The sequence below is a fragment of the Myotis daubentonii genome, chromosome 3, assembly GCF_963259705.1.
Source record: "Myotis daubentonii chromosome 3, mMyoDau2.1, whole genome shotgun sequence".
Taxonomy (NCBI): domain Eukaryota; kingdom Metazoa; phylum Chordata; class Mammalia; order Chiroptera; family Vespertilionidae; genus Myotis; species Myotis daubentonii.
The window spans coordinates 149,010,275-149,023,882 of NC_081842.1; the positions used below are offsets into that span (position 1 = coordinate 149,010,275).

The 13,608-nt window shown below is 38.3% G+C and overlaps 1 protein-coding gene across 12 annotated transcripts in view; it reads right to left on the reverse strand.

The window, feature by feature from the left end:
• RPAP2 (RNA polymerase II associated protein 2) overlaps positions 1-13,608 on the reverse strand; it is a 101,712-nt gene that overhangs the window by 78,974 nt on the left and 9,130 nt on the right. For all 12 annotated transcript variants that reach the window (XR_009451937.1, XR_009451936.1, XM_059688857.1 and 9 more), the window contains one exon: positions 10,160-10,248. Coding sequence is in view for 10 of the 12 variants with exons in the window: in XM_059688857.1 (XP_059544840.1) it covers positions 10,160-10,248 (89 nt within the window). In the remaining 2 variants the exon portion in view is untranslated. The remainder of the gene's footprint in view (positions 1-10,159; positions 10,249-13,608) is intronic.

Below are 13,608 nucleotides of genomic sequence, written 5' to 3' on the forward strand. Positions count from 1 at the left end.
GGCCTAAATAATATGCTAACGTTTACAATTGTGTTTTATTCCCGGTTGACTACGTTCTCCCACTTCCACTTGTAGTTCTCTCACTCTTCTTTTCCCATTTCCTGGTCCAAGTCTTCGTGCCTAAAATTATGAAGGTTCAGTACCATGTAGCTGTCTGGCATTTGGTCCTATCCTGGGGTCTGAGTATCACTGTAGGGAAGAAAGTATGTGCAGATACAGTGGTTCTCAATTGGATTCTTACACTAAATGGCTAACCTGCAAATATAGAGTATATTCCATCATTCAACAAATTCCTAATTATGTAAAATTATGAACTATTATATGTATGGACAATGAGGGGTATGGTAATACAAAGAATAGTTACCGATTCTTAAGGATCGTATAACTTAGTAGAAGGAAAACGCATGTTCTAAGAGCTTTACAAATATTAATCCTTGTAAGAATCATGTACCGGCTACTATCATCCCATTACAGATACAAAGACTGAGTACCAAAGTCATTGCTGAAAGTCACACAGCTCATAATTGGTAAAGCCAGGAATCAAACCCCAACAGCATGGCTCATGAGAACTACACTGTTGCATCACATAATTCAAGAGAGTACTTGATAAGTACCAGGAGAGATATATGAGCTACCACAGGAAATTAGAGAATTTTGAAACACTTCCTGCTGAGCTAATGAAAAAAAGCTTCAGATTCAGCTGGGTCTATAAAGATAGATATAATTTGTACAGTAAGGCATTTGAGGCTAATCCTATGGATTTTACTTAGATGTTTTACTTCACAAACCTCTCCTTTTTCCTCTTTCCTTTTTTATGTTTTCCTTTTAGTAAATGTATTCTATCTTTTAAACCCTGTTCTTTAATCATACAGCCCTGCCTCCTTTCAATGTAAGCCTTCTTTAAAGAAATCTGCACTCATCATTTTCAATTCCCTATCTCCTATTCAATCATCAACCCTCTGCCTCCTGGAATTTGTAGGCGTTACTCTACTGAAATAACTCTCGATAACATCACTAGTTATTATAGGAATACTAAATTTAAAGAATATTTTTCAGGATTCTTTTTCTTTTTAAAATAGAGGGAAAAGAATCAATATGAAAACAGCATTAAAGACGAAGAAAATAGGAATAAATCATAAAGCAAAGCCTTGGTGAGAAGAGAACGGAATCAGTAACATAAGAGGTCGTACATTAGCAACAAAGAGGCAGAGAAATGAGAGAGCATACAAAGAAGATAATGTTGAAGGAGATTCTGCTGGATGCCCTCATTGTTTCAGTTAAGGAGTAGGTTAAATTATGCACTATGAGTTGGGGGTCAGGTTCAAAGTTTAAGGAGAAGGAAAAAAGGTGTGAATGTATAAGAGTTATTAGCAAGAAACAAAGTTGGGGGTGGTTGTGGTAGAGGGATTGAGCAAAAAAAAAAAAAATAGAGAACTCATGGACATAGACAACAGTGTGGTGATGGTGGGGGGTAGGTGGAGGTGGAAGAGAGCACAGAGGGGATCAATGGTGTTGTGGGGAGGGAGAAGAAACAAAGGGAAAAAAACACACAGATGAGCATACAGTTGAGAGGAGACAGAATGAACTGGAAACAGGGCCAAAGAATAGAAAAAGAGCAGGCAGGCTCTGGGCCAGACAAATCTAGGTTTAAATCTGAAATCAATATATGAGCTAAGTGTGAGTGACTAAACCTTCAGGGTGAATCACTAAACCTTTCTGAGCCTCAGTTCCACTATCAATACGGTAGGTAGCAATATTTCCCCAGGGATTTGTGAAAACTGAATTAAATAAGACAGCTTGTCTAAAGTGCTAACGGTCTTATTTGAGGACTTTACCCAATAATGGTCAGCATCCTAAGCTCAGAAAAAAAGGATGACATGTGAAGGTGGACATGTAGTAGGTTAAGGGAAAAAGAATCTGGGATTACTTGAGAGGACAACACTGTAACTGATAACTGTACAACTCAAGAAAACAAATTTAATGAGGGTCTGCCAACCTAGAAGAACAGAGCTAAGGTAGAGGCAGGAGGTCAAAATGAGGTCACAAAGCACACTAAGGAGTGATAGCTGTAGATGAGACAGAGGTTGTGGTCAGAGACGGAAAGCTCTTATTTTAAGATCTTGGAGGCAGAATAGTTCCAAATAATGAGGTTCAAGTATGGCTGAATCATGGGGTAATCAAAATGTAACTTTATTCTAAATCATGGATACAATTCAAGATAGTTTTATGAGAAATCTCCAGCTACACAATTTGATATTCTTTTAGAAAAAAACTGAGTTAAAAGAAAATTCAATCTCTAAAGAAGGCAAGGGGAAAATTAGAATATAGTAAGTGCCTACTATATGGTAGGTAGATTTTTAAAAATTGTGATAAAATACATAACAAATGTTACCCTTTTAACCATTTTTCATTTTTAAGTGTACAGTTCAGTGGCATTAAGTACAATCATATTGCCCTTCAACTATCACCACCATCCATCTCTAGAACTTTTTCATCTTCCCACACTTTCTGCTACGTGGTTTTATATATCATTTCATTTAATCCTCACATAACTTTTTATAGAGGAGGAAATGGAAGCTTTCAGAGGTTAGCTGACTTCCTAAGGTCACTACAGCTAACAAGTAGTAAATCTAGGATCTCAATTTAGGTCTTTCAAAGTCTAAGCTCTTTCTATAATATGCTGCCTCTAATCAAAGTCAGAAAATACCCCCAAAAGTTGTGAGAATACCACCTTTGCTTAACCCCTGTTGTAAAAACTCAATATAGTTTACAAGCTCCTATTTTCCAAATCTCCTTTGTTTCATTTTTCTGTCTATTGGTTAAAAAAACAACAACTAGTAAATGTTGTTTCTAGATATTTTATGAGTGATGTTAATCCTCTCCCTGATTCCCAATCTATAAAATAGAAATAGTACCTAACACAAAAAATAAACTAAGTTTAAAGAGGTAATAAGTTCAATACAGAGCTTCAGTTTGTTTTTCCTAAGAGCTGTTTTAAAAAGGAGGCACCACGTTAAGTTGCTCTTTCTTTGCTATCCTTTCTTGGATGAGTCAAAAGCTTTGCCCCTAGCCCAAGCATGTCAAACTCGTGGGCCCCACGCAGCCCACAACAAATATTTTTGCGGCCCAGCCAACATAACGGTATGTAAGAAACATTTTAATAAAAATTTTGTAACTTAATTTTTACAATATCCTGCTATACTTAATTATTAATAACGAACTACAACGTTCACTAATGGCAGATTACTATAATTGTGTTGCATTCATTTCCCTTACGCGCCTTACGCGCAGGCCCACCATTTCTCTCCACTAATACCAGCAGCAAATATTTTATCAGCTGATTGCCACGTCATTAGTCTTGTACTGATTTGTTTGGTGTGTGCAACAGGAAATATTTTGCTTTCGGAGACTAAGAAAAATAGGTTTATTTGAGTTACACTTCTTAATTTGTGCAGTTATTCAGTGTCTGGTAAGTTAATGTTCAAGAAAAATACTAATTTTTATTAAAATGTTCTATTATTTTATGTTAACAATTACTCATTTATTTCAGCCCTTTGTATTCAGCATGTCTCTATCGAAATAAACCTACATTTCTTATGAAAACTGAAGCTTTTGTTTTATTGCAGCCCGCATAAACTTAAACCTTGTTTATTTGGCCTGTGTTAGCCTTTGAGTTTGACATGCTTGCCCTAGCCAGTTTGTCTCAGTGGATAGAGCATTGGCCCGAGGACTGAAGGGTCCCAGGTTCGATTTGGTCAAGGGCATGTACCTCAGTTGCAGGCTCGATCCCTGGCCCTGGAGAGGGTGCATGCGGGAGGCAACTTATCGATGTGTCTTCCTCACATCGATGTTTCTCTCTCTGTCCCCCTCCCTTCCACTCTCTCTAAAAATCAATGAAGAAATATCCTCAGGTGAGGATTAAAAAAATAAATAGATAAAGGCAATTCAAAAGTATTTTGTTTGTTAAAAATGTCATTCGTCTTCTAAGTATCTTCTATTCCCTTCAAAGTTTTTGTTGCCCTGGAGATTATTCTCAACTTGATATAAGCTCAATTCAAAAAACAAAAGTAATCATGTTAGTTAAGGGTATTATTTAATACCCTTCAAGCTTGTTCTTCATAAATGTTTTCATATTATTTTACTAAAGTATAAATTAGATTAATTGTATAAATTAGATGATTAACTAACGTTAGCAAAATAAATATAAAACTAGAAATAACATACTGAAAAACCTTTTGTATGTATGTTTGTATGTATGTCTGTTTATCGCTTAGAATATGTACCCTATATGTATACTAGAGGCCCGATGCACAAAAATTCCTGTGAGAGTAGGCCTTCCTTTCCCCTGGCTGCTGGCACCGGCTTCCCTCTGGCACCCAGGACCCGGGCTTCACTCTGGCTGCCAGCAGGCACCCAGGTCCCGTGCTCCAGCCCCGGCTTCATCCGGAAGGATGTCCGGAATGATGTCCAGAAGGATGTCCAGTCTATTACCCTCTTAATACTATAGATAAACCAACAGAAGCAACAGGCTACAATTGCTCCTTGTAGTGGGAATTTTTCAAATATAATTTAAGACATGTTAAATTTTGTTTCAGAAAGTTTTTCTTCTGTATATCAAGCAAGAGTTGGCTGTTCAGGAAGAGGTTATAGAAATTGTTCTGCAGAGGTTTTTGGCTTCCGCACATCTGAGATTACATTATGTTTATTGCCAAGAAGTACGTGTGAAAATCCCCCACACTGAGCCACATGATGGCGCTTTTAGCTCTGTCAGCATTAACCATTCTTTTCACACCAATTGGATCTTTTAAATCACAATTTGATTCTGAACATTTGTCCTTCTTAGTTTTAACTCCTGATTTTTTCCATTACAATTCAAGAAACTTCCCTTTCAAAAATCTGTCAGAGCTTGCAGTCAACCAAACAGAATTTATAAATGTAGCTATGCAACTACCTAAATGAATACACTGTCTCAGAGCAACAAAACTGTATGCGGTCTGTTTCTGGCCACCAAGTGGGTAAAAAGTCTCTAACTCACAACATGAGAAGCATCATACTGCATCAGGACCCAGGCCATCTAGGTCAATGTTTTGTTTCTGACGGGGCATCAGGAGACATTTTGTGAGAAACACTACTGTTCTCCGTGACATTAATATACTTCATGTATTTTTTTATACCCAAATAATAGAAATGAGGGTCTAGAAAACCTCTAAGGCCCTTTATGACTTCAAAGCCTTGATAGAAATATGGAGCTAGAATTCATAAATTTGTCTAAATGTTTCATGATACATTTTTTATTGTCATAGGGAGATTATGATATAAAACAATCAAATTTTGAGACACTATACGTTTTAGTATTTTAGAATCTGGTGAATAAGCTTATATTTGCTTTCACAGTAATCTAAGAAAGACCAAACTCTGTCAAATTCAGTATTCTATTTCCAAATGGTGTATAACATCATGGTGTTCCTGCAGTTGTCAACTTCAAGTTGTCCTGGACATAGAATAAAGCATTCCCGATTCCTCATAATTTAAAAACTTTGATCCAATTCTTTATCAGTCTTCATCTTCACAAACTGAAGTAACTTTTATTCTAAATTCTTAAATCAGAGAGACTTCCCTACAAGGACAAGATAGTATAAGTTTCCCTAGTCTTATGCTGATAATTTAAATTTTTATTATATTTATAAAGAAGACCTTTCCTTACTAGAAGACTTTCACTATAGCAGCAGACTAACTGAGAACTGTAAAACATCAGAACTAAAGGGAACTAAGACCGCAAATGCAACTTTCTACTTTACAAATGAGGAAACTGAGGCTTAGTGTTGATAACAGGCTTTTCTATAGTATAAGAAGAAACCCTAAGCTAGATCCAGCAAAGCAGTGCTCTTAAAACTGCAGATCAGGACCAACCAATTCCGTGCTACCAGCATTTTTAAAAAGCAACAGAGTACAAAATATCAGAGGCTTTTCATGTAGTGAAGACAAGTATTGTTTCATAAAACTTTTGTTTCAGTTATATGAATGTGATGAATCATAATGTAAAATGCATTTATTATAGTAGTCAAAAATTTTAGAAGTCATTGCAATAAAGTATTAATTCTCTGAGTGGATTTTAAAATTTATTCTTATTTTAAAAGTATTATTATTGTTAAATAAGTATTCAATAATCAATAAAGTAATATTAGTAATAAGATAACTATCATTAAATGATTGTGATGTGATTTATTATTTATTACGATGACTCACTTTTAAGCTAATAAAAGTATCTCTGCATTAAATACTAAATGCCACCACTTAAAAGAAGCATTTATTCCTGCTTTAAAAGAAAACAGATTCTGAATGTTATACCCCTGTATCATATTTGAATAGACTTTCTTTAAAGTATCACATTCCTGTTGAGCTTATTATATGTGCAATAGCTACACAAACTCTTTAAAATATTGAATTCTAGAATGCTGATCATTAGCACATAAAAATATCATTCTCTGTGAAAACACAGTGACCTCTAGTGGACTCATTAAATAAACTGACATAATTCTTGCCCATAAGAATTTAGAAATCAAGGTAACACTGCCACATCTAGGTATAAAATACTAGTACACTGATACGGTTATATACTAAAAAGCATTATACATAAATAAGGGCTATAGTTGCACTATGTACAATGTGACAGTGTATATTATAGATTGGTTACAATCAAGTGGAATATGATGAAAGAATTCTGGCATGGTCAGAATCTATCAATAGCTTAAGAAATAAATACCCTTTCTGAGCTTATTTGATAGCGGTTGGATTAAATTACCTCTAAGGATCCTTTCAGCTCTTTAATTATGATCCTTTCTTTAATTTATTTTGTACACCAATGCCAGATTAAATTCGGTTCAAAAACATTTGATGGCTCCCCAGTACTTGAGGACATACCAAACTTAGCTTGGCCTCTTGTTATCTATCATTATCTTCTATTTTTTCCCAAAACATACCCTTTTTTTCAAGTGAGTTAATGTTCTCACTATCTACTTCCAACATCCCAACCCACTCCTGTAAGTTTATTTTCTCATATCTGCTTATAGTTTCTCATTGTGCAATGTTTTATTCTCACTACTTACATAATAGGTCGCCATTAGAATAAGTACAAATTTGTTTCACTCATGGATATGTATTTGGCCATCCCAATGAGATTTAAACTTACAGGTTGGACTTTATACATGTGTGTAATCTGCCATGTACTAAGCACATACTACACATTTTGAATGTAAACTCAATTGATTAGCTTAGATTAGGGAAACCAAGGACATTTTCATGTTTCTTTTTACTTTTTTATATTTTTATTATTTTTTAAAACATATTTTTATTGATTTCAGAGAGGAAGGGAGAAGGGGCAGAGAGATAGAAACATCAATGATGAGAGAGAATTATTGATCGGCTGCCTCCTGCACTTCCTATTGGGGATTGAACCTGTAACCTGGGCATGTGCCCTTGACCTGAATCGAACCCGGGACCCTTCAGTCCGCAGGCCAAGGCTCTATCCACTGAGCCAAACCCGCTAGGGCCATCTTTCTTTTTTAGTGAGGTAGGGATGTACATATAGGTAAGGTAGAATTTCAAGAACCACAAATATAAAGTGACAGGGTTTCATATTTCAGGAAAAAGTGGGCATTCTGAACATAGGATGGTAAGATTTTAGAAAAAGATTAGAGGGAAGAACTATTTTAAATTAGCTAAAGGAAGTAACTATGACTAAATTTGAAGAAAACAGAGAGACAGAAAAGGTGGTTTGGTAAACGGTTTTGAAGCAGTTGAAGCAGATATGATGACTGGCTAAATGAAAGGCTAAATTTAAGTAGAGAAGATATCTTTGGATGTAGGGGTAAAGACAATGTAAGGAAACAGTAGTTTTAACAGCGGGGAATGGAATATATTGTTGATGTAGGGCTAAGGAAGGTGATGGACAGCTCTTGTGATAGAAATACTAAGAAAGGAGATAAAGAGCAATAGTTTAAAAGGTGCTCTCAGCTTCCCAGTCAACTTGGACAATGCTACAATCTTTTATCCTCCAAAGAAGAAAGTCAGATAGGCTGGTAGAGAAATGATGAAAAGTTTAGTCTTCCTTATGTTTAATTCAATTAACAAAGGCCATAGGGTGATATATTTTACATATTCTAAACCACACAGGAATGGATCATCAGGCAAAGGTGTCTGCCAACAAAGATACTGTCATCAGTACAATTAGGGCTAAGTGAACCTGCAGTAGCATCGCATTACACCATTCATCAGATAAGACTAAGAGTTTTGTTTTGTTTTTTTAGGTAAATATCTTTCATCAACTTGCATCTCTGTACATTTATGTCATTGACTCTATTTAGAAAAGATCCCATTTTACCACAAATAACAATGCCTAGTGTTGTTATAATATTCTCTATCAAATATGAATTACTTGGTATATTATCTCATTAAGCCTGTGTTTGGAATTTCTAGATAATATAGCTTAATTATATATGTATATGTATGTATGTGTGTGTGTGTGTGTGTGTGTGTGTATGCCTAAGTGACCATCGCAACCGAACAGACGACCGAACAGGCTGTGTAGGGCGACTAGGCTGGCAGGGGGGGGTTAGTGAGGGGCGACCAAACAACCGAGCAGCAGGCTGCATGGGTGACCAGGCCAGCGGGGGGGTGGGGGGGCAGTGAGGGACAACCTGGCCAGCAGAGGGGGGAAGTGAGGGGTGACCAGGCCAGTAGGGAGGGCAGTTGGGGGTGACCAGGCGAGCAGGGAGGGCAGTAAGGGGCTACCAGGCCGGTAGGGTGGGGCAGTTAGGGGCAACAAGGCCTGGTGGGGGGGGGGAAATTGGGGGCGAATAGGCCAGCAGGGGGGGGCAGTTGGGGGTGGCCAGGCTAGCAGGGGGACAGTTACGGGCAATTAGGCTGGCAGGCAGGTGAGCAGTTAGGAGCCAGTGGTCCCGGATTGTGAGAGGGATGTCCGACTGCCTGTTTAGGCCCGATCCCCAAGATCGGGCCTAAACAGGCAGTCGGACATCCCCTGAGGGGTCACGGATTGAGAGGGTGCAGGCTGGGCTGAGGGCCCCCCCGCCCCCCGCACGAATTTCATGCACCGGGCCTCTAGTATAACAATAATTTATTTTTTATTTTTTTAATTTTTTCATTGCTTAAAGTATTACAAAGGGTATTACATATGTGTCCTTTATTCCCCCCCGCCCTTGACAGTCCCCTAGCCTCCCCTATCCCCCAGTGTCTTATGTCCACTGGTTATGCTTATATGCATGCATACAAGTCCTTAGGTTGATCTCTTACCCCCCCTCCCTCATGCCCCCCAACCCTCCCCGGCCTTTCCGCTGCAGTTTGACAATCTGTTTGAGGCAGCTCTGCCTCTGTATCTATTATTGTTCAAAAGTTTATAATGGTCTCTATTATCCATGAATGAATAATTTTTGTTACTCTTTTTATATTATTATGCCATTTGTCCCCAGAATAATAAATTTTCTCTCAAATTCAGCAACTACTAAAATGTTGTAAATGCTTAAACATTTCCCAAGAGGGAAAATTCCAGGAATGTCCATAAACCTTTTTGCTAAAAATGACTCTCAATTGGGGTTCTTTAAATTTATAAAATATTATATTGATGTTTAATAAAGATTGAACAAATTAGTAACGTGAACTTTTAAATCTTAGAACATAGTTTCCTAACAACAAACTGAGATGAGTTGGATTCCAAGATCCAGTATCTTCTGAAAAAATTTAACATTCTTACTCCAGGACTACTATATTAATAGAAATATTAAAAGAAATAACTGGCCGAGAGCACCTTTCTATTCACTAGATGGGATGCTACCTGATTTATGATTCATTGAAAAAGCCAATTAAATCTTTTAAAAAGAAAGAACGAACCAGTGTAGCAGGAAGCAAAGTTCAAATTTTGTGATTAAAGCTAAAATAATACACAAAACATTTGCATGTATTAATTTTCTGATTTTAAGTGTAAAATCCTTAATAGTTATTCTTAACATATAACCATTTCCCCACAATTAAAATGTATACAGTGGTATATTCCAAAGAGACTTAGATCTATTTTCTGCATACCTCAAAAAGCAGAAGGAAATTTTTAGAATATACGGACAAATGTATATACAATGATTTAAATTACCTTTCTTCTTCTCGAACCCATACTGGAGTTTTAGGAATTTGTGCTTCAAAAAACTTAGATGCTTTATAACAAAAATTGCTGCAAAAACACTGAAAAAAATGTAAACTAGTTAGTTTTTTTCATTGTGAAACACAGCATATGTACAAAAGAGAGCATAAAACATAAATATGTAGTTCAAAGAAAAAAATGAAAACCCATGAATCTACCACCCAAGGTGAGAAATAAGGTAGAGTACCTTCGAAGGCCTCTATGTGCCCCTCTCTGATGGCACCACGTCCCACATTCCCCAGAGGTAACCAGTATTATAAATTTTATTGCTCATTTCTTTGCTTTCTCTTAGTTGTGCTGCCTATACATATCCTATCCTATATCTAATCTAATAAAAGACAAACATGCAAATTGACCATACCTTCTCTATGCCTTAAGCAACGCCCACCAGCCAATCAGAGTGAATTAACCCAACCAAGATGGCGGCAGGAAGCCACGGAGCTAGAGCGAGCAGGAGGCTTGGTTGTTCCAGTGATGGAGGAAGCCAAATTTCCTGCCTCCCGTGGCCGGCTCTGAGCTCCACTCAGGCAACAAAGTTTCGATTATAGAGGTAAATAAATCCCAGAATAAAAAAAGAAAAAAAAAGAAAAAAAGGAGAGGCTAGGAGCTTCCATCACCGGGGGGCTTGGGCAGCCTGAAAACAGCCCTCAGCCCCTCACCCAGGCTGGCCAGGCACCCCAGTGGGGACCCCCACTCTGAAGGGGGTGTGACCAGCCTGCAAACACCTATCAGCCCCTCACCCAGGCGGGCCAGGCACTCCTCTATAATAAAAGGGTAATATGCAAATTGACCCTAAGAGAACGGCTGGGAATGACTGGTCACTATGACACACACTGACCACCAGAGGGCAGACACTCAATGCAGGAGGTGCCCCCTGGTGGTCAGTGTGCTTCCACAGGGGAAGCTCTGCTCAGCCACAAGCCAGGCTGATAGCTGCCAGTACAGCGGTGGTAATGGGAGCCTCTCCCGTCTCCTCAGCAGCACTAAGGATGTCAGACTACAGCTTAGGCCTGCTCCCACTGGCAAGTGGACATCCCCCGAGGGCTCCCGGGCTGCCAGAGGGATGTCTGATTGTCAGCTTAGGCCCAATCCCCCCAGGGAGCGGGCCTAAACCAGCAGGTGGTCATCCCCCGAGGGGTCCCAGACTGAGAGAGGGCACAGGCCGGGCTGAAGGACCCTCCCCCTCCCCCCCCCCAGTGCACAAATTTTTGTGCACAGGGCCTCTAGTACTAGTAATAAAAGACTAATATGCAGATTGACTGAATGGCGGAACGACCAGTCACTATGATGCACACTGACCACCAGGGGGCAGACGCTCAACGCAGGAGCTGCCCCTTGGTGGTCAGTGCACTCCTGCAGGGGGAGCACCACTTAGCCAGAATCCAAGCTCATGGTTGGTGAGTGCAGCGGCGCTGGCGGGAGCCTCTCTTGCCACTGCAGCAGCACTAAGGATGTCCGACTGCCGGGCTAGGCCCACTCCCCTGAGGGCTCCTGGACTGCGGGAGGGTGCAGGCCAGGCTGAAGGCCCCCCCGCCCCCCACCCTGAGTGCATGAATTTTGTGCACAGGGCCTCTAGTATATATATTCTTATAAAATCTGTCAGTTTTGCCTACTTTTAAACTTTGTCTAAATGGAATCATATTGTTATATATTCTTGTCATTTTTTTTAATGTGTTCTTATTGATTTCAGAGAGAGGAAGAGATAGAAACATCAATAATGAGAGAGAAACATTGATTAGCTGCCTCCTGCACACCCCTACTAGGGATCAAGCCTGCAACCCGGGCATGTGCCCTGACCAAGAACCAAACTGTGACCACCTGGTTCATGGGTCAACGTTCAACCACTGAGCCACACCGGCTGGACATATTCTTGCCATTTTGTATTCCACATTACATTTTTTGAGATTCTTTCACAAAATTGTAGCTTATTCAGTTACACTATGTAAGTACTCTGCCTTTTATTATTTATGGACAACTAAGTTGTTTCTAATGTTTTTGCTATCACTACAGTATTACTATGAACTTTTTTTTTTCAAATTTTACAATTAAAAAATGTAGTAAAATATGCCAAATTTACCATCTTAATCATTTTTTTAAGTGTGTAGTTCAGTGACATTAAGTAACTTTCTCACTGTTGTGCAATCATTGTCACCGTCCATCACCAGAACTCTCTTCATCTTGCAAAACTGAAACTCTACAACCATTAAACAACTCCCCATTTCTGCCTCCTCTGACAACCACCATTCTACTCTCCCTCTATGAATGTGATTACTCTAGTTACCTCATATAAGTGAAATCAGGTATTTGTCCTTTTGTGCTGGCCTGCTTCACTTAGCATGTCTTTAAATTTCATCCATGATGTAGCATGTATCAGAATTTCCTTCCTTTTTAACTTTTTAAGGGGAATAATATTCCATTTTATGCATACATAATATTTTGTTTATCCATGTAGGAACATTCATATAACACATACAGAGTGTCCCAAAATATGTATACACACTTTATCAACTAATAGCTCAATTTTGAAAATGAAGTGTATTTTAATAAACACTGCTTTTATAATTATTCAAAGTATATATATTTTTTGGGGGGGACACCCTATATACTTGAGGAAGAATTTCCTTTGGATATATACCAAAGAATAGAAAGGCTTGGCCATAAAGAGCATGAAAATTTGACTTTACTAGATAATGCCAAACAGTTTCTCAGAGGTTGTACCAATTTTTATTTTATCAGCAGAATACAGAGCTATTAATATTGTCAGATTTTTATAATTTTGTCACTTTTGAGGCTGTGAATACATAACTCAATGTGTTTTCATTTGCTATTTTCCTGGTTACTGATAAGACTGAGCACCTTTTCATACATTCATTAACCATTCAAATTTCTTTCAGAAAATTTTTCTATCAGGTAGTTTGTCTTTTTCTTATAGATTATATTTTTTGGTTATGAATCTGTGATCAGATATGGCAGAAATATAACTCCTGATTTGGAGCTTATCTTTTCACTCTTTTTTGGAAACTTCTAAGAAGCAAACATTTTAAATTTCAATGTAGAAAAATTTATCACTTTTTCCTCTATAGTCTATAACTTATTTACTTTTAATCCTCACTTGAGGACATGCTTCTATTGATTTGAGAGAGAAACATCAATGTGAGAATGAAACATCGATCGGCTGCCTCCCACGGGCACCTGACTGGGGATTAAACCCACAACCTGGGTATGTGCCTTGACCTGGAATTGAACCCGAGATCTTTTGGTGTATGGGATGATGCTCCAACCAACTGAACCACACCAGCCATGGCAGAGTCTATAATTTTTATCTTACTTAAAAAATTCTCTCTAGTGCAAGTTTATAAAAGTACTAGAGGCCCGGTGCACGAGATTTGTGCACTCAGGGA